Source organism: Aythya marila (assembly GCF_965140915.1).
Source record: "Aythya marila genome assembly, chromosome: 17".
Lineage (NCBI taxonomy): Eukaryota > Metazoa > Chordata > Aves > Anseriformes > Anatidae > Aythya > Aythya marila.
The window spans coordinates 5683523-5704285 of NC_139058.1; the positions used below are offsets into that span (position 1 = coordinate 5683523).

At 53.5% G+C, this 20763-nt stretch overlaps 1 protein-coding gene across 3 annotated transcripts; it reads right to left on the bottom strand.

Moving 5' to 3' along the window:
* Positions 1–322: 322 nt before the first annotated feature.
* Positions 323–20655, bottom strand: EWSR1 (EWS RNA binding protein 1). 3 transcript variants are annotated; one of them, XM_082773798.1, is made up of 17 exons: positions 20569–20651; positions 18785–18821; positions 18498–18549; positions 16196–16319; positions 11311–11497; positions 9898–10065; positions 8923–9137; positions 8244–8424; positions 5371–5405; positions 4797–4829; positions 3775–3893; positions 3035–3164; positions 2629–2751; positions 2369–2546; positions 1859–1956; positions 961–1234; positions 323–767 (listed from the first exon to the last, which is right to left on the bottom strand). In XM_082773798.1, exons 1-17 carry the CDS (start codon positions 20579–20581, stop codon positions 728–730), a joined length of 2007 nt encoding a protein of 668 aa, XP_082629924.1. In that variant the 5' UTR covers positions 20582–20651; the 3' UTR covers positions 323–727. The 3 variants fall into 3 exon arrangements, with proteins under 3 accessions (XP_082629924.1, XP_082629923.1, XP_082629925.1); XM_082773797.1 differs by having other exon boundaries at positions 5371–5408; XM_082773799.1 differs by lacking the exons at positions 323–767; positions 961–1234; positions 1859–1956; ... (4 more) ...; positions 4797–4829; positions 5371–5405 and adding an exon at positions 6413–6654 and having other exon boundaries at positions 20569–20655.
* Between the last annotated feature and the right edge of the window lie 108 nt (positions 20656–20763).

Here is a 20763-nt window from a genome sequence, read left to right on the forward strand (position 1 = left end):
GAGCACGGCTCCGGGACCCCCAGGGCAGCGGTTGCTGCTGTCACCCCAAGCAGCGGGGTCTAAAAGAGGTCCCCGGGGTGCTTGCCCCCCACCCCAAGGAGGGCAGAGCAGGGGAAATCCCAAATCCCCTTCCCGCAGGGTCAGCACAAGCTGGACCCCACAGGGGCTCAGCAGACCCAGGGGAAAGCTCTGCTGGCTTTTGGGGTCCTGGATCAAGGGGGACACAGACCCACCGCCCCCCAAAGGCACAGAAGGGACTAAAGGGGCTCCTCCAGGCTGCTGCACCCACCGGGGTGACGTTCCGAAGAGAGGCCAGAAGTGGTACGTTTATAAACATCGGGAATTTTATTTTATTTTTTTTTTTTAATAATAAAAAAAAAAACCATCACAACCATTAACATCGTTACAGTTAGTCGCCACCTCCGGGGGTGGCACACGGTGATACGAGCATGCTCACAACAGGGGGGGCGCAGCGGTTTAGTGGGAGTTAAACAACCATTTTTTTTAAAAGGGGTGGGGGGGGGAAAGGGGGAGGAAAAATAACTCGGCACGCTACCGTTGAACTTGGTTTTAATGTTTCTCCACAAACGGTGAAAAATACTAAAGTACAGACGAGGAATAATCATAATGTTGCGGCCAACATTATAAATATGGAATTATAAATTTAAAACATTTTCTGGTTTAAAAAATAAATCTGGTAGTAAATGCAGCTCTGCGGGGTCTGCCTCTAGTAGGGCCGGTCTCGGCGCTCCTGGCGGTGCTCACTCCTGCAAGGAAAGAGCCTGGGTCAGGGGTGATAACGGGGTGTCCCTCCCAGCTGGGGGCTCCAGGATCACCCCGGCTGCCCCCCCCCGTGTTGATTTCCACCATTTGGGGTCTCCCCGTGCCCTAGCACCTCCCTCCCTCCCTGCTCTTCTCAGGGCAGAGCCCTCCCGGCCCCCAGCCCGCTGCCCCACGCACTTGTCCATCTTTCCTGGTCCTCCACGCCTGCCGCCTCTGCCTCCGCCTCCCATCTGGTCCATCAGGGGGCCAGGGGGGCCTCCGGGTCCTCCTCCTCGCCGGCCTCCTCCTCCGTAGCCACCTCGATCCATGCCCCGGCCACCTCTGAAGCCACCTCTGTCTCCGCCGCGGCCGCCTCTGAACATGCCACCGGGTCCCCCGTGGTCCATGAGGCCCCCTCCTCCTCCTCTTCCTCCTCGCATCCCCCCGGGGCCGCCTCTGCCGCGGTCTCCTCCTGGAGGGAAGGAAAAAAAAAAAAAAGCTCGGAGCAACCAGAGCCAGAGCCTGCTGGGGCCAGACACCGCTCCAGCCCTTCCAACCCGTCCCCTCCTTGACCAGGGATGTCCCAGGGCACTGAAACGGGGCGAGGAGCAGGAGCTGGGGGGTAAATGAAGTTGGGGACAGGAGGTGCTGCCTGCACACAGCCGTTGTTACACCCAGGGGTGCAGAACCAAACGCAGCAAAGAGCTGGCTGGGCTGGAGGGGGCCCAGTGGCTGATGGATCGTGGTAAGGAAGTCTCCTCGAGAGCCAGGAGGGATGGGGGGCTCGTTAAGAGGGCACTGCCTGGGAGTAACGAGGTCAAAGTGGAGCTGTGGGGAACTGGAGCGCCAACAACAGCCCCACGGAAGAGACTTGGCAGCTCAGGGAAGTGTGGGAGAGGCTGAGGTCAGAGCAGTCCCAGCCTCTGCCTCACAGCTCAGAAAAGGGATAATTCCCCAGCAGCTCTCGGGGCAGGGAGCAGCCACTCCCTAAAACATCCCCAGAACAGTGCCCGGGGCAGCTGACTGCCCTCGTGGCACTCCTGGAAACCTCTGTGCCATCGGCCCGGCCCAGCCCTGAACTCTGTCACACACGTACCTGGAGGGGGAAACGGAGGCGGCAGAAACCCTTCTGGCTTAGGAGCCTTGCACTGATTGCACTCTGTTCTCCAGGCAAAGTTCTGGTTTCCACATCCCCTAGGTTAAAAAAAAAACAAACAGTCAGCAAAGACCGGGAGTGCATTCCTGGTTAGGTAAGGCTCAGAAGCGTTGCGTGGCCACCTAACAACACCACGGCCACCTAACAACACCACGTCCGGGCGCAGGAAACACAAAGGCTGGTCAGCGGGACCTGGAGCAAGTCCCGGAGCAAGCCCACAGCACGGTGGAAGGAACTTCCTTTGCTTTTGAGAAGGGCCTATTTGTGTCCAGTGCCTCAAACAAAAGGCTCCTTGCGGTGCTCTAACAGCCCGAGGTTCTCTCCCTGCCCTGGGGTGGTTAAGCAGGTGCCAGGTCCTCGCGTGACGTGGTGACACGAGGTGACATGAGGTGACACGCGGTGACACGGTGCGGGTAGCTGCCTGGGGAGGGGTCTCTGTGGGGTACTCACGGGTTGGGGCACTGCCAGTCGCCGGCGCGGTGCTGGACGCTGCCCCCGGAGGGGTTTCCCCTGGATCCTCTGGGTCCTCGGGAGGAGAAGCCGCCCCTGTCTCCTCCTCGGCCTCCCATCCTGCCCATGGGGCCGCTCGGGCCGCCGGGCCCCCCCGGGCCTCCAGGCCCCCCCGGCCCTGCAAGGAAGGCAGCGTTAGGGACAGGAACGAGCCAAACTGGAGGACGCGGCCCCTCTGGGGCTGGGGGAGCTGCTGTTACCTCCGCGGAGAGGGGGAGGCATTCCCCGCTGCTCACGGGGCGGCATCCCGCCCCTCATGCTGTTCATCGGGCCCTTCTTCCGCGTGAGGGAAACCTTCAGCTTGCTGCCCTGGAAATCCTTCCCTAGGAGGAACACAAGGGCAAGAGCCTCACTGCGAGCCGGGGTGTCCACTGTCGGCCAGACCCTGGCATCACACGCATCGCAGAGTCCCTGACCACATGGAAAACATCGCCCGTCGTACCAAGCTTACCTGGTCCAGTTAAAACTAGGAACTTTTTAGTTTTTTTTAGGCATGAGCCTGACATCACTGCTGGCCTCCATGCAGAGGACAGAACTGCTGACTTCTGTCAGACACACATTCAGTCATGAGGCAAACTTATCCCAAAACGCAGCCCACGTACTCACCATCAAACCATTCGACAGCTGTTTTGGCAGTAGATGGGTCATCGTACGACACCGTGGCATCTCCTTTTGGCTTGCCGGTTTCTTTGTCGATGTAGAGGTGTATCATAGGCTGCCCGGTCCTCTTGTTCATCTAGCAGGACACCAAAACGTCACCGCCAGTCACACAGCCCTGTGTGCTGAGCGGGGATTCTCTTCTCTGTTCCGCCTCCATTTGAGACAACGGGCTTCCTAGGTGAGCCTCTCTTAGGCATCCCCGTGGCAGAAAAAAGGGCCCTCTGGCTTACTGCGTGTGACAGCTCCTCCCCAGATAGGCAAACAAATGAGGAACCGGCCCCAGACAGCACTGCCTGGCCCAGCAGCCTCTCCTGCAAGCACCTGCTGCTGCAAGGACTGAGCTGCAGCCTCTCCACATCCTCCCCCACCCCGATCCCTCAAGCTGTCACATCCCACCAGCAGATCCACAGCCACGCTTCCTTCCTGCAGGACTGGAAGCGCTGCCGCTTGCACACATCTCGTGGAGATGCTGAGGGACAAATCCTGCTGAGGCTCGTTGGGAAAGCTGGAGCTACACGGCAGCCCCAGAACGTGGTGGGCTTATTGCCCAGGCAGATGTGGCCAGCTGCTGGTGGGGACAAGTGACACGCTGGGCAGGGAGGGGGTGGGCAAACCCAGTCCCTTTCCCTGTGCTCTGCCTGCTGGAGGTGGGCAGGAGCTGAACTGCGCACATGGGTTCCTCTCACCTTGACGACCCCGCACTGTTTGAAGAAGTCTGCCAGATCCTCCAGGGTCACATTATCATTGAGTCCCTGCACATACACTGAGCTGTTGTCTGAGTCCTCGTCTGGGTCCATAGGGGGGCCTAGGAGACAATTCACAGAGTCACTGGGCGAGCAGAGGCAGTGGTTTGGTGGCACAGAGCCCTCGGGTCACATCAGCCCCTCAGCCAGCTGTGGCTCCTCTTTTAAGGGGTGCATTTACCCCAAATGATGGCACTGAGAGATGGCACTGGTGCATTTACCCCAAATGCAGGCACTGAGAGCGGTGACCCTGCACCAGCTGCTAAGGGCAGGGAGGCAGCTCCGCTCTGAAGGTGCTGGCTGCCTCTTCTGCTCCCTGCAGAGGGACAGACAGACAGACACCCAGACCCTCCCAGTGCAAAGCAAACGGCACGGTTAGGCCACTTGGGCGTAACGGGAGACCTCTGAGGGGAGACACGAGGAAGAGCCAAAGGCACAACACGCCTTCGCATCCTTCATGCTCCTGCAGAGGGATGCTCGCCCTCTCTTTGCTGCACTAATCCCCGCTTTTCTCAGCCGTCAGAGCAAGGCGCTGCTCCTGGCAGGCTGACACTGAACTGCCACGCGCCTGTGCAGGAGGAAGGAAAGAGCTACAGGGCTGCAGGCCAGCGTGGCACGAGGAGGAAGGGGACTACTGGATAAGCACCTACAAGCCCCAGGCTGAATTGTGCTTTCTGCTGCAGAGAGCAGCTCCTCAAACAGCCCCTGGTTCCCACGGAGAAGCGTAAGCCTCTCACAAACACCTGTGGTTTTCCACCAGTCCACGATCTCATGAGTCAGGAATAAAGGAATGAATGAACTGGCCACAAAGGGACTGCAAGTGCAGAGCATCCTCGTGCTCCTTCTACAGAAGGGTCAGACACAGGGTAACATCTTCCACGGCTCCTCGTCCCGAGCAGAGGAGAAGCACAGAAATCGCAATTTCACGAGCCTGGGAGGGACTGCGAGCAGTTATTTGCAATTACCTAAGTCAAGGTCCGGTCCTTCTTCCATGTGTCCTGCCAGTCAGGAGAGAATCATAAGAAGCTGTGTTAGTGCACGCCTTGCGGGCTGAAGGACCGACACACACAATACTATCTACTTATAACCACCATTCGATGGCGTTGGTTAAACTCGAATTGACCCGCATTGCAAAAACGTCAGCAATGCACCTTTACTTGGCGATCGGTTCGCTAGTTTTAGCAGCCTTTCAAACCATTAACCACTATTACGCTTTTTTTTTTTTTTTTTTAAATGCTTTACCAGGCCAATCGGTTTTAAGTTCATTAATAAAAAGTTACTTTTAAAGAAAAAAATTTATCAAATCCAAACCATTTATTTTCCCCAAATTACAGAAGTGGTTTCTCAATTCTTCCGAGTTACCCTGTGTCCTGTAACCGCATACCCCTAGGCATTGCCGGCAGTACCCATTACAGTCTTGTTGCACATGTCATTTTAACCACTTAAACTAATAAAAATTACACTTTTTCTAAAAACTGACTGCAATTTTTTTTTTTTTTTTTTTTTTAACACTATCCATTGTAATGCTCAAAAACTTACCACCAGGCTTATTGAAGCCACCTCGCTCTCCAGCGCTGCTGGGGGGATAAACGAAGAAATGAAGGCCTTTCCCTTTACAAAGCCAGTACCGCTCTGAGCCTCTGCGGCTCACTGGGAAGAAGGGCACTGGCTAAACATCTCCAAACAATGCATCTGTCTCTCTCTCTCTCATCTTGTCACTATGCCTTTCTTCAGGGCAGCTTGCTCAAATTTCCTTTACATACACAACCTCGCTTGTCTGGTTTTAGACACCACTTTGCTGTCGGTACCCTTCCATTTACTTGTAGTAGGGGTATTATCAGTGCAATACTTGGCAAAAAATGTTTTCGGGTGTTACAAATTGTGCTTTTATTCCAAATAAAAATAATCACTGGGTCGTTCGCTGGTCAACTCCCTCCCCTCTGTGTGTACATAAAGGTGCACCCTCAGCCTCTCGCAGCACGAGCGCGAAACGAGCCCGCAGGTCCCTGACATTAACAGTTAAAAGGTAGGAGACAACCATACGCGATGCCTACAACACAGTTCAGATGACATTTCCGCTAAAACCTCGGTATAAAGCCATACATTCAGGTCGCTACTGAATTTAACAAGTCTCTGTGGAAGGAGAACTTACAGAATACAGCGAGGGCTCGAAGGCCTGGGGTGCAGCTTTGTGGACACAGACCGGGACCGAAGATTTTGGCACGCGCCAATGCAAACTCACGGCCGCAGCTTTCATCGAAAGCTTTGGCTGAAGCTTTCGCTTTAGGACTGCTTTCAAGTGCTGGTTAATTAGGAAAATGCCACCTGAAAAGGATTTTTGTCGTTTCTTTCTCTTTTTGGCAAGACAAAAGCTGTTTTGAAGGAGACGAGCAGAGGAGGGAGAGCACCACTATTTTCTAGCAAGTATTGCACCTCTAATACTGGAAAAAAAAAGTTGTCAATACACAGTTTCAAGCTGTTGCATGCAGCTTTGCCTCCTTTTGTTAAAGTACACACCATTTACGTAATGTCTCTCTTTTTAAACATATACGTTTACACTTTTTTTTTTTTTTTAACGTTACACAATTCTTAAGTAGTATACCTCCTCTGGTTTTATTACCAAACAACAAGTATTCAGTTACCAAAGTTACAGAAGGATTCCATTTATACAATGAATACATTTGGTTAAAAATATTCTATGTATATTTTTCCTCTCCATATGGACACCGTGTCTAGTCCCACTTTTCATTATGCTGCCGGCTGAGTACTGAGTACGGGTACTTTTTAAGTATTGAAGTGTATACAAGGCTCTCACTTTGTAACCTGTAGCATATAAATGCGACAAAGCATGTTAAAAAGTTTCCATGTTTAACAGCCAATGAAAATATAAAATAATCGAGTCAATGAAAAAGGGCACGTTAATAACATCGAGCTCCTTACCTGCTGGAGACACTGAAATCCATCACCACAGCATAATAAGAAGGGCCGAGTTCCCCTACCTGCCCCTGGGTGCTCATAGGAAGGCCACCTTTTCCATGGACAGCAGAAAGTCTACGTCCATAGAGCAGGGGGCCCTCTTTTATGGTCTAGTCAGGTGGAAATCGCTAAATACGTAATTTATGCTGGGATTACGGCGTGGAATTAGAGATAAGTGATACATCTTTGGCACGAGAAACTCCAGAGGGGCTAGAAATTTTAAGATGTGATGACAGACATTTCAAGTGTCTACATCTACTTTAAACCATTAGAGAAATAAATACATCATGGGTGAAATCTTTATGCAGAACCGTGGAACCCTACTCCACTCGAGCCAATTCAAGCCAGATGTGTCCCAACACGAGCAAGGCTTTTTTCTTCTGTTTCCACGCGTTGGTGGTTGCATTTCTCTGATAAAGATTTCACGCCACTTCAATTCACTTCGACAGAGCTATGCAGAGTGGGACTGTAGCTTGCCGAGCTCCGGTTGCCACCAGGCACTCAAGCAGCTCAAGAGGTTGCCTACCAGCGAGGAGCTGCAGTTCCACCTGCCCTGCCAAAATACGAGGGCCAGCGCTTTGCATCCCGTGCCACATCTCCGGCGAGCATCTACGGACGCTCTGCATAGCTCTGAACTAAGGTGCGAAGGGATGGAACACACACAAAGCTACATCTTCCTCCTCTTCCTCGCCTTTGGGACCAGTCCTCCTTCCTCGCCTCTATCCAAACAAACAGCACGGGCAGGGAGACGACCTGCTGACCTGCAGACACAGGTTTACCAAACCAGGTTTTGCCATCAGTTAAAATGGCCAAACTGATTTAGAGCACCTGAAAGCTCCAACGGGGAGCAGTCCTGGAAGTCAAGCCAGAGCTTTATACGGCCTCGGGTTTTTTTTTTCTTCACGCTCCAGCCAAGCTCCAAGCGTTCTGGCCACTCGGAGTCACGGCTTCACCAGCAGCAATCAGCCCCACACATACACGTACAGACGCAGCTCGGCATGCTACCGCTAAGGCGAAGAGGCTGACACCAGGCTTCTGCCTTGTACATACCTGAACTCTCAAAGTCCCCACTAGCGAGTGAGGCACAGGAATTGACTCCTGGACCTGGCGGGAGGTTTGTGTGTGTTCAACCCAAAGTTACTGTTAAACCCCACAGAGGATTTCACCTCTGCACGACCACGAAGGGAGCTGAAAGTTGCAGGTTTAGCAATACCCCTAGTTCCCCCGAGCCCAACCAGCTGCAGGACAGAAAAAAAAACATACGTCCTGCTCCTATTCCCCCTCAGATAATATTTCCATGGAATAAAGCAACGCTGCTACAGAGATGCTCTCCATGGAAGCACAGCTGGGAACGTCAACCTTTCAGTCCCTTCTTTCCATTTCAAATCCTAGGGGTGAAACAGAATTAGATAAAAGGAGAAAAGATTTGCTCTTACCCCATTCCACCGCGTCCTCCTCCCCGCCCACCTCTGCTCATGCCTCCACGATCATATCCCCCTCTTCCCCTGCCCCGGTTATCAGGGCCGCTCATATTCCGGTTCTCTCCTGGGCCTGAAAAGCCTCCGGATTCCTGTCCGTATACGTTCATGCTGCTAGGATGGTCCTGACGGAACGAGCCTGAAGAAATTTGTAACAAAAACATCAGAGAGCTGCAGACAAGAGTGGGTCCTGTCCCCTTTCAAAGCCTTTCTCCATACCTTCAGCACCAGAAGGGACAGTATCACGTGAAAGGTGTTTGCTACAGCACTTAAGGAGTGATGTGCCACTTGGGGAACTGGGTTTTAAGGCAGGCCCTGCCAGTCTGCCCTCTGCAGAACGGTCACCAAGTTGTTTGTATCGAGTTGTATTTCTCATTTCTGTGTTTTCCAACCATCTGCCCACCTTCCCCACGCTGAGGGGAGCATCATAATTGTCTAATGAGCTAGGCAAGCTGTCTGTCAGTGAGCGAGGGCAAAAACCAGCTACAGTGTGCTCCCTTCAGCACAGCCTCAAGCTCAGATCCTTCAAACCCAAATAAAGCCACTCAAAGCCTCCCTCAGAGACAGCTCACCCTGCAAGGGTGATGGAGACCGACCCTTTCCTCACCAATCCCCCAGCTCTGCTAAGCACACTCACTCTGCTGGCCGTAACTGCTGCTCTGCTGGCTGTACTGGCTTGGGGCCTGGCTGTAGGATCCCGTCTGGGGCGGGTAACTCGTTGGGGGTGGCTGCTGCCCGTAGCTGCTCTGCTGGCCATAGCTAGTCTGCTGGCCGTAGGTGCTCTGTTGCCCGTAGGTGCTCTGCTGGGAGTAAGTGCTCTGATCGTAACTGCTTGGCTGCGTGGAGGAGTAGCTGGAAGACAAAGGCATTAAGAAGACGGGAAGATAAGCCAACGCACCGCCACGTGTGCATTAGGCTGCAGAATTGGCTCACGCCGGGCAGTAAGGCAATTAGAAGCCATATGCACCATCGCAAACCACTTAAAAAGGTGAAGTCATCCTATGGAGCCTGGCCTGATGGCAAGAGGAAGAATAAACCTGGTAGACTGCTACAAACAGAACCAACGTGACCGTTCACTGTTTACCTCTAGAAAGAGGCTGAAGTGCAAGGGCAGAAGTCAGAGGCAAGACAGCTAACAGCCTCCCCTTCCGCTTCAGTGCTGAAATACTTTCAGATGATGGATAGTAAAACTTGTCCCCTCGTGCACTTCAGGCTTTGAACACTTCAAAACATACGCTCTAGCAGTCAACATCAAAACATCAAAGACACCTCTGGGAAAGGGGTGAGCTCCTTCTCAAAACCACGCGTAATGAGGCAGTAAAAGCTCACTTTCATACTCTACAGCTCAGCAATTTCTTAAAAAACATTTTTCACTGTTTTGGCTTGCCACTTCAGGTGTGCAGGCAGAGATGTTTCTGTACCCGATTCTAGCCTCATCTTCCCAAGGACAAGTACCACCCAACCAGAAACAGGCCTCCCTCCTTCCAGGACACCAAACCTCCTTCTGCGCTTGTTCATTTGAAATCCCTTGAGGAAAAAAAATCCTTTTGCCCAAGTGAACCCCAAAATTCTCAGGCTAGCCGCACGAGGCTTTGCTTTCTGAAAGAATTACCTGGTAGGAGGATAGGAGGGAGGAGCAGTGACCGGTTGCATCGGGTAGCTGGCAGGCACCTGAGGGTAGCTGTAGTTGCTCTGTCCATAGCCTAGGCTGGGCTGGCTGTAGCCTGTCGTACTGGACTGCGGCTGGCTGGTCTCTGCTGGTTTGCTGCCATCCTGGGGTCTGAAAAGCAGCAGTGAACAATTAATGGGAGCCTGGTACAAAGCCCCACCTCAGATCCCACCCCAGCATGCTTTCTTTGGGAGGTGTTACAAGCTGGCACCACATTGGTGCTGGCTCACAGAGGCACACTGAGCCCTAAACGTTTTACCAGCTGCTGACTGGATATTTGCACACTCCCCTGCTACCAGAAAAGGCCCAGACAACATCCTGAGCTGAGAGCATAAAAGAGAACTACAGCATCTGTTTACCAGCTGCATCATGAAACCTACAGCGAGGGGCTTAGGCTTTGGCTCTGGGAGGAGCAGAGGATGTGAACTGGCCAGGAAAGGCGGTCAGCAGCATCGCCCCTCTGCTCTAGTTGTTTTTGCACAATGCTCCTAAACGATCAGCTCAAAAGGAGACAGAAATGCTGCCAGTTACAGGCACTATTGTTTGGCAAAACCACTGCAGGCAGATATTGCTGGTGAAAGGGAAAGGATGTTTGTTATTAACTCTCAAGGCCTGAAAATAAAGATAGCTCTTTGCATGCGATTTGCATGTCCTCTTCCTTTACAATTGTCCCACGCTGCTTCGAATTTCAAAGCGTTTATCAGGGCTAAAAAGAGTTGAACTACAAGCTGGGTAAAATTACTTAAAATGGCATCAGGATTCATACTTAAATGTAATCTGATAGATACAGACAGGGCTGTCAAGCTCTGGCTTTCCTTACAGGAACAGTTACAGCAAACATCAGGCAGACGCATAAAGCTGTTTTTGCTCATTACTAAGTAAGTTTCCATTCCGTATCCTAAACCTTTCCTATCCTGAGCGAACAATTAGGCTGAACAGGCTATCAACAGTGTCCAGACACAAGAGATTTAAAAAGGAAATTGTCTTCAGCATGTGCGCCCACTCAAGAACCGAGAGGGCATAACATCATCCTAGCAACCCCGTGACTCAGGATCACATCAGACTCATCCATTTTCTGGTCTAGATCATGAGTCAAGAGCCCATTTTTGCTGCTTGGTTGCTCTCCCCATCTCCCAGTAACGGCGCTGACTCACTGTGCCGGAGCAGAAGCTACCTACACTGCTTCCCCCAGCTCTGGAGAGGCGGTGGGATCAGCTGCAGCTGCAGCAAAGCTCGAGTGCAACAGGCGGAAGAAAGGTGGAAGCAAAACCTGCGGGCCCCAGCTCAGCAGGCAGCGTCCTGGGGGGGGCTCTCCCCACCAGCAGAGCAGAGGAGGACGATGGAAATCCCCGTTACCTTGCGGGAGCGGACGCTGCTGGCTGCTGCCCGTAGGCAGGGTAGGCAGGCTGGGTGCCGTAAGCGGACGGAGCTGCGTAGGAAGCCTGGGTGGTGGTAACCGTAGCGGTGCTGGTATCGTAGGCGGCCGTGCCGTACCCCTGCACGGGCTGGCTATAGGCCGGGGGGGCGGTCGGGGTCGTGTAACCTACAACAGAGGACAGCCGGGTCAGATTAGGGACCTTTCTGACTGCTTCACTCCTGCTTGCTGTGTGCCAGACCTCACAAACCTCCGCAGACTGACCCACAGCACCCTGTCACCTCCCTCCGAGAGAGCCCTGCCCTGGGAAACCGCAGCCTCCCCCAGCTCTGCCCCATCCTGGCAGCTTTTTGGAGAAACAGAAGCACCAAGTGGCACAAGGCTGACACGAGAAGTCTTTCTGAGCCATTTAGGCAGCATTGTGTTAAATCAGCAATCCTAGAAACTAAAGGGGAGCACATCACATTTGCTTTAATGTAACAGGAAGGTCAGAAGCTACTTCACGTGCCTGTTTTTTGATGTTTTATGTGCCTTTGTTCCTCTCAGAAGTTCAGCTTGCTTAAGATAAAAAGCTCAGGGCTCACACACATTTATTTCTGAACAATTTTACGAGAATATCCAAGACCCCAAAGCAGCTCCGTTCAGATTAGCCGTACCAGCAGCTGTCGCTAGGCAATGCAGCTGACCACTTGGCTTGTCAGCAGAGAACCATAAACCAGGTACTGCCACGGTGGCTTTTTTATCATTAAGAACCTTGCAAGCACATTTTCAAATTATGAAAAAAAGATTTACCCAGAAAGCCATCAATTACAGATTTTCTTAGCAAAAGCTCACTTCCTAAAAACACAAAACGATTGCCAGAAAGCAGCCAACTGGCCTCAGTCTTACTGAGGTGATCTTAATTGCATCAATTAAGGTAACAGCTTCTCCATCGCTTAATATTTTGATTAATTGGGGGACACTTGTGACATACTCTTCTAATTACAAAGCGTTTCAGGCACATTGCGCCCAGCTCTTTATTGCGACTCCCTCGTTTCCCAGATGAAAGCACTTCCAGCAGAACACAGCGTATGGCTGCAGCTCCTTCCCCTCATCCAGCGCACCCTCCCGAGGCACAGCAGCACTTCCAACCTCACTGCGCTTTGCTACAAAACCAGGCCTCTCCAGCCCGCGAGTACAGAGCAAGAGAAGCAAAAGAAGAAGTGAGAAGTCTGCAAGCAGACCTGAAAAAACAAGCTGCAGCTTCCCATCCTGCCGTTACTCTCAGGCTCTCCAGTTAGTCCCAGGATGCTGACGAAGGGGGTCCGAGCAGGCAGAAGCCTTTCCCCTTTTTCCACCTGCAACAGCCGGCCCGAAAGCCCTTGCCTGCTCCCACCAGCCCGGTGCCTCCTGTGCTCGAAGGCTTATCACGCTGCTGCCCTCCTCCTGAATGCCACGGGCTGGCTTCTACTGCACGCTGCTGCCAAGCTGGAAACACCAAAGCTGGCTGGAAACACTGAGGCAGGTGAGCAAGCTCCCCTCCCACCAGGGGATAACGGCAGGAGCCACCAGCAAATCACTTCTGGTCATTCAGCTGCTCCTTGGTGCAGAGAGGCTCACTGAAAAGCCAAGTCCTGTTCCGAGCGTTACTGAAAAGGGGGAGCGAAACGATGCTGAAGGGCTTTTGGTGCCTCAGAAGAATTTAAACAGCCCAAACTCTTCAGTGTGAGCCCCCAGAGAGCCGACACCAGAAGCTGAAGGAATTCTTACTTGAACTGGCTGAGGCCTGAGCGCTTATTAAAAAAACCTGCTGCTTGCATAAGTGCAGTGTGACGTGCGTGCCGCTGAAACCACAGCCCCTGGGCACAGCTGTGCCCCGGGGAGCAGCGGTCCCAGGGCCACAGCCGAAATCTTCCCAAACTGGGACCCTCGTGGGTATGGCAGCACTGGCCTCCCGCATGGAGTGGGCTTGCTGGTACCTGGCTCTGCACGGGGGGAAAATCATCCCGAGCTTTCCTGCCCCGGCTCTAGAAGGAGCGTTTTGCTTGAGCAAGTGCGCTCAGCGGGAAGCGTCTGCACCAAAAAAAGAACAAGCAGCGATTTAACATCCCGCTGCTCCACGTGTTGGTTTCAGCAAGAGCAGTTTAAAGACTCAGAAAACCCTCAGGAGCTGTGTTTTTGAAGGGGCCGTTTACACAGCGTCGCTTCTCCCTCCTCCCCTCGCCAGTTAACGAGACAAGTGGCAGATCTGCAGAGCAAACACTGCAAGGAAAGGGGAACAGCAGCACTTTGACAGCCTGCTTTAAGAAGTCCAGTGACGTGGCTCAGTTTCCTCTCCAAGCACTCATGCCTGCGAGCAAAACCCTCACTGAAGTCTAGGAAATCTTCACGCAGAGAGGGCAAGCTCGCAGGTTTTGGTCCTCAGAGAGCATCGAGCTAAGAACTGTGGTCAGAGAGGTTTATTCTGAAACAAGCAGGCTTTGTGTCAGCCAGCAGCGTTTTCGGAGGCTTCTCTCCAATTCCAGCAGCACCAGAAGCTCCCCACGGGTCCACGAGCCCAAAAAGAGCCGGCTCCTGCTGGGCACACGCTCCTCCCAGTGAGGCTCCAGAGAAGGGGAAGCAGGAGCTGCCCTCTCCCTGCTTTATTCTGGTAGGTAATCACAGGGTAGTGGGGCAGCCAGCATAGCTCAGGGCGCGCCTACTTCCCAATTCGGAACACACGAGGAACTCTTTACACATCCAGCCTGCAATTTCACAGGTGGAGAGAGAAGTGGGAGCTGGTTATCTTTCACGAGGAGCTCCTGCTGGACTACGCAGAGCAGATCCATGCTTCGAGATTTGCAATGCTGCATTTGGCCCTGGCCGACGTTGTTAGAAAGCCAATAACCATCCCAGCTGCAGCTGTTTATTTACTCCTGTAATTCAGGCTTACATCCTGCAGTGATTAAAGAGCAAACCATGACCGCAGGCACGCTGGTGCTGATTAATCCCCTAATCCACTTGCTGCCGGTAGAGCTGCAGAGGAGCCCGTGGGCTCCTGACCCCGGGGGCTGGACCAGAGGCCACCAAGTCACCTTCTCCTGTAGCCACGGGAGCAAGGAGGCTGGAGGCAGGCTGCTCCACCCGAGATGTCCCCAGGCACCTTAGAACAGCCCCAGACTGAAGCACGCAGTCCCTAGAGGGCACACACATCTGCACGGGATCCGAATTTCCCTGCAACAACGGCATCTTACAAAAAAAAAAAGACTCTGAGACAAAAAAAAGTCACTTGGCTTTTAAGTTAGTGCAGAATCGCGGTGAGTTGTCTGCTACAAAAAGGTGATGCCAAGGAAAAAAACTGAAATTCAACTGTGAAACTTGCAGGTCTCTCAGGACACGAGGATACACGCCCCGGGCCACACCGTGGGCTCTGCATGGTACAGAAAGCCAGAACGAGCACTCGGCAGAGGCAGTGACAGGCTCTGAGCACCACCAGCCTCATTTTGCCCAGCTCCTGAAGGAGAGGCAGGTACAGGAAGAATAAATCCAAGCTGGCACTCTGCCTCGAGAGCAACGCCACCAGCTCTGCCACAGACACGCTGCACGGGTTGAGGCAAATCGCACGTGAAGGCCTGATACAACCTCTCGTTGGGCCACTTCCTGAGCTTTCTTTTATTCTGGATAAAAAAAAAAAAAAACACAGCATTTTGCCTCCACAAGAAGCCCTGCGGAAAAGACACCCGATATTATTATTACTCCAGCAAATTTGCTCTTGAGGAACAAGCACAAGCACAACCCTTGCAGGAGCGGAGTCAGCAGTACGGACCAAGGGACTCAAACATTTCCAAGAAAAATCCGAGAAGTCCCCAAATCCATTTTGCTGCCCGTTTACATCCACAGCCTGGTAAAGGCAAGGAGAAAACCCGCAAATAACCAGTGGTGCCACTGGCTAGAGGGCACTGCTTCTCGTCCTGTGGGACACGTGCTGCCTGCCAGGCATATTTTCCTCATCCAGACCAAAGATGTCCAACACATCTACTCCACAGGATGTTATTTTCTCTCCACCTCCTGCTCGTGAGGTTCCCCAGTGGTTTTTGTGGCCAGGTGCCCCCCAGGAACATCTCCTGCCTGTCCCAGCATTCCTGTGCTTTAGGAAATACTGAAGAAAGCTCCCACTGCAACAGCAATTCACATAGCCAAGAGTGAATCTGCAGAAAAGGGTATCCAAGGCACTGCTTGGAGGAAAAACTCTTTTCTTTTTCAAAGTCTCCTGAATATTCAGTCCAAATACAACAATTAAATGAGGTCTCAACAGTTTCTTTCATACATCAAGACACTCGCACGTACAGGACTCCAGGTCAAAGAGCCCAGGTCCTTCAGGGAATGGTAAGGTTGTGTTCACCTGAAACATCTGGGCATGGCTGTCTGCAGTGTTTAGGAAGTTTATCCACAAACCAAACCTCTCACACCTCTCAGAGCTGCTCGTTACAGAGGTGTGGAGGTTGCAAACCACTGCATCCCAGCAAATCCTCCCTGTCCTTGTGCGCGCTGCGCTGCTGGGTGGTTTTGGTGCTGGAAGTGACACCCGGAGGGTTAACACCACAAGGTTCCCCAGGATGAGCCGGCACTTCGCATGCAGGAGCGAGCAGGAGTCAGACCTGTGCTGGTCCCTTGTGGGAAGCACAAGGCAAGAAGTGGAGCGCACGCTAACAGAACGGGCACGCAGCACCTTCAGGATTTGGTTTTCAGGGAGCGCTCAGGACACCGACTCGCCGTGTGGGCTCAGGAGCAGGCAGAGTGCAGCCTCCCATGAGCGCTGCCGTGCTCCTGTTAAGCACAGCACACTCTGCAGCCACGGAGCGGATCCCAGCTCCTTCCCCAGCCCGCGCGAGGCCCCGCGGCTCTTACCGGTGGGGGGCTGCCCGTAGGACGTGGCGTACGCGGTCTGCCCGTACGTGGCGGTCGTCTGCGGCTGCGTGTAGCTGGCGTCAGCGGGCTGGCCGTACGTTCCGTAGCTCTGCTGCCCGTACGTCTGCCCCGAAAACGACACGAATTTAATTCCCAAACAGAAGCCGCTCGCACGCGTTGCACGGATGCACGCGGGCCCTGCTGGAAGCAACCTGAGCCAAGCCAAGGCTACTCAAAGACTGGGCGCTACCGCAAGTTTCAGCGCAGATCTGCAGTGACCTTACAAACACAGCTTTTCAAAGCCAGGACCAGAGGCAGGGGGAGCCTCCTGTGTATTCACACCACACTTTTTGCTCTACGTAAAGCAGAGCAGGAGAGCACCCAGCTCCCTGTCATCGCCCAGGCACATGGGAACATTCGCAGGGACCTCCCAAGGGCTAACCTGCACTGCTGGGAGCGGGGCCACCCAGAGGACAGAGCTGCATGAGGTGAAACAACGTCAGCTCCTTCAGCACTCACTAGAAGAAGCCTATTTAAGCTTTCAGTAAGTTGTTTTGAATGTTCTTCATGCCCACTAGTCAACAGTTTTAAAAATAAGAGATTATTGGGCATCCGAGGGCTCGTGGTCACCCCACTGCTGCGGTTACAGCTGCTCCTGCCCCAGCGCCCTCGCAGTCGGCGAGAGATCAGCTCTCAGCTCACGTTTTACCCCAAGTTCGGGCTCAAACCCAGACTAAAGAACTGCTGCTGCCTTGCTCGGTCCCGAGGAGACCACTCAGAGCAGCCTGATCAGGGTGGCTGGCTCAGCACAGAGCTGCCGGTGCTGCTGTTTTGCCAGCAGTCCTCAGCCCCGTGCCACGGCCCAGCTGGCCCAGACCTCGGGCACCGGGCAGCTTCTAACAGCTCTGCGTGGTCAGCTGCTGTGTTTTGGGTGAAACTGTGGGTACAGCTCAAGAAGCAGCACAAACACAAGCCTTAACAGCTGGATTTTCAGAGGTACTTGCTGGTTTCTGGGGGAGTTTGGCAGTTAAATGCTTTTTGGGACCTAAGCCTGTGTTACCTGTGAGCTCCTCTCCCTGGCTCACGAGCAGGGCAGATCCTTGCCAAGCCACAGATCTCAACAAAACTCCGACCAGCCTGGGATTTCCAGCACCGGTGGAAGCTCACCCCAACAAGAGGCAGGAAACCCTGCGAGCCCCCCATGGCAATCTGCCTACAGCTGAGAGGGAGGAGCGGGTCAGCAGCCTCGCCCTGAAGGACATCGAAGCCTCCTCACACCTTCCGTGCAACCCGTACTCTGGCAGCAGCTCTCGCCTTGTCCTCCCTCCATATATTTATTCACAACACGAGGTGTTGTCATTTTCCCTTTGGCTGACCCAAATGCCAGCAGCGAGCCTGTGCTCCCCCTGTAAAGGTTGTGTTTTTGCAAAGGTATCACAGCACCAAAGGTTTTTACAAAGGTTTTTTTTACCAGCCTGCTGCAAACTGGCTGGTGTGGGCAGCAGGAACACAGCCCCGCTGGGTTAACCCGTTTGAAGCTGCTCGGTAACACTCCAACATGCAGGGCGGTTGGTTTTGACTCCAGAATATAGATGTGTGTTTTTCAGTGCCGGGGATCTCCTTTCAGAAAGCAGTCTTTGGAGATACTGGGGAAAAAATAACCCAGACCGCTCCGAAAACACACTTGTAGGGCGTACACAGCTGTGGTTTTAGGAGCTTGGATTCTAAGGATGAGAAAGGCATCATTTCATTCACCTCTTAAAGATCGCCAGCAGTTTGCAGTCTAGCCAATTGACAAAATTAATAGTTTCGGCCACAATAGCTCCATGAAAAATCTATCCCCTCCTCCTGATTTCTCCGACTGTGTTGTTTGTGACACGATAATTTCCCCTCTCTCTCCTCTTTTTTATCAGTCTCTCCCCCCTACACCACTAACTAAACACCCACTGACACCTCAATGTCAAATGTGCCCCAGGAATCGGGCTTCTACAGTCCCCTCAGCAACAGGTTCGGATACAGAATCAGAAAATCCTTAGGGTTGGAAAAGATCTCCAACCCTAAGAAAAAAAAAATCTAATCTAAAAAAAAAAAAAAAAAAAAAAAAGATCTAATGCCAAGGAATGGGAAAGCTGAAGCTCCTTGCTGTCAGGCAGTTCTCACTCGAAGCAAGCAGCGCAGGCTGGGAGGGGAGCTACAAGACAACTTCTAGGGACAGGTTTTGAAGCTGTGTTTCGGGGCTGGCAGAGCGCTGTGTGCTTTACTGGGGGCATGCAACTGCTTCCCCAACCCCCCCGTGCGTTACCTGGGTGGTCTGTGCGTATCCTTGAGCTGGCTGAGGTGCGTACGCGCTGTAGCTGCAAAAGGAATTTGAAGAGATTTATAATGTGCCCCCGCACCCCCAGCTCACGCAGTGCATGCATCACGGGATGATTTGGGCATATCCAGGTGGCTCCCGATGAAATCCCAGGGCAAGGCAAAAGGGGAAAGCCTTTGGGATGCGCACACACGGCCGAGCTGAGGCTACAGCGCAGTTACTGCGCGCACATCACACCTTTTTGGGGGGTGGGATAAGAACACGATGCGACTTACCCCTGCTGAGCTGCAGCTTGGCTGTAGGTACTGTAATCTGCAAGAGAAAAAGGAAAATTAAAAAAAAAAAAAAAAAAAAGGTTAACAAAGGCTTAACAAAATTAACAGCGTAAGAAGGCAGCAGCTGGAATTTCCTCCTGCAACTCCAAAGGACCGCTATAAACCGCTGGAAATCCAGCCTCCAAAGAGTAAGGTAAATGCACTTTCTCAGCCTTTTTAAAGGAAACAAAACCCCTCTTCCCTTTATGGCTCCTGCTGCTCCCGCAGCCACAACTTTGATCTCAAATGACCCTACTTTAATTTAACTGCCACCTTGGCTAACACCCAAGGGGACTGGCAGCGGGGTGTTTTGTTTAGGAACAAAAGAAACTGCGGGGCTGACACTCACAAAACCCCTGGTTTCAAAGGGCCAGGTTGCAAGCTCCGGGGCCGTCGGAATGACAACACTTCGCTTTCTATTTAACTTTCAAGGACACAAACAAATCGCAGGAAAGTTCTAACACTTGTCCCTATCAGGGTTCCAAACAGGCAGCTGGCAGCGATTCCTTCCCCAAATCCCTAGCCCGTGCCAACGCTCTGGTTTAAAGAACTGAAATCCTCAAAACCCCAGCAGAAAAAGCCTGCGCTGGCCCGGCTGGCTGCTAGGGCTGGGAAACGCATCCACGCGGCAACTACAAGGCTGTATTTGAACGTTTACAGCTCCTGCGTGCACGTTTTCCCTCCAAGTCACCACTTCCAGTTCCCATCCAAGGCTCTAGAGCAAACCCATGGCTTTGACAGAACCTCTCCAGCCAGAGCGCTTCTCCAGCCCTCCCAGGACCTGAAAGGTCCCGAGGATCAGGAATGGGCTCAGAGTTTGCTCCTGTTTGCTGCCTGGGCTTCAGCATCCGACTGAGCCGCACTCAGAGGCTGAACGGGAGCAGAGCTCTGCTCAGACCCTCGCAGGGAAACGTTCTGGTGTCTCTGCTCTGATTGCACCTTGGGACAAGCCGCTCTCTATTAAAAAAGCGAGCTTTACGAATTTACAGAACCCGCCTGAAGCCTTCCTACAGCCCTCAGTCACCCTTAGGGTGGCTTTCACCACTCTGCTTCCCACCGAGCTGCTGGGGGCTCCAGGAACCGCTCTGGAACCGCCGTTTGCACCCAGCAGCAGCTCTGAGGCCGTGGATCTGCCTGTGTGCAATCCCAACGTACGGAGATACGAGCTTAGGGGGCGGGCTGCTCCCCTTCCCTGCACGGCTGGCAGGACTCGGGGTGACACTGGAGGAGCTGCTGCGACCAGCGGGGATGTCTGTCAGAGGGAAATCGCCTCCCAGGGAGCAGCAACGGGCAGGACACACGGGGAAGGGGTTGGGGAAGGCTCCCGGGGCCCTGCCAGGCACCACACACCACAACGGGCCCGCGTTAAAACGCTTCAGCCCCACTCCCGCAGCCCTAACGCCTTAACGTTATAAAACAAACACTATAAAGGGATAATATAATAAAGCAGCCATACTATAACACGCTAATATTATAAAAAGGACAAAGCCCTGCCAATCCCCAGCCCCACAGCGCCCTGAGGCCCACCCGGGCCCTCACAGCCCCCTCAGCGAACCCTCCCCCCCCCCTCACAGGCCGTTACCTCCCCCCCCGAGGCCCCCACAGCCCGCAGCCGCTCTCCCCGATCTCCCCCCGATCTCCCCAGCTCTCTCTGCTCTCCCCCGGCCCCGAGGAGCCCTCCCCGGGCCCTCCAGCCCCGTCCCGGCCGGTGCCGTCCCCCCCCGGCGCGGCCGGGCCGCCCTCACCCGTGGACGCCATTTTGTCGCCTTCCTCCCTCCGCGCTCCCAACGTCCGGCCGCCGCCGCCGCCCCCGCGCTGCGCATGCGCCGCCCTGCCCGCCCGCACGTACCAACCGCGGAGGGGAAAGGGGGGGAGGGGGGGAGAGGGGGGGATGGTACGGTCCGGGGAGGGGAGGGAGGGGGGTGCTGACGTCACGCGGA

Excerpts from the sequence above, each read along its gene's own strand:
- EWSR1 (XM_082773797.1), bottom strand. Across the intron at positions 3,165-3,774 it reads AACAGTGCGGGGTCGTCAAG|ATGAACAAGAGGACCGGGCA; the intron begins GTGAGAGGAACC and ends GTGTCCTGCTAG. Across the intron at positions 1,235-1,858 it reads GCCTCCGTTTCCCCCTCCAG|GAGGAGACCGCGGCAGAGGC; the intron begins GTACGTGTGTGA and ends CCTTCCCTCCAG.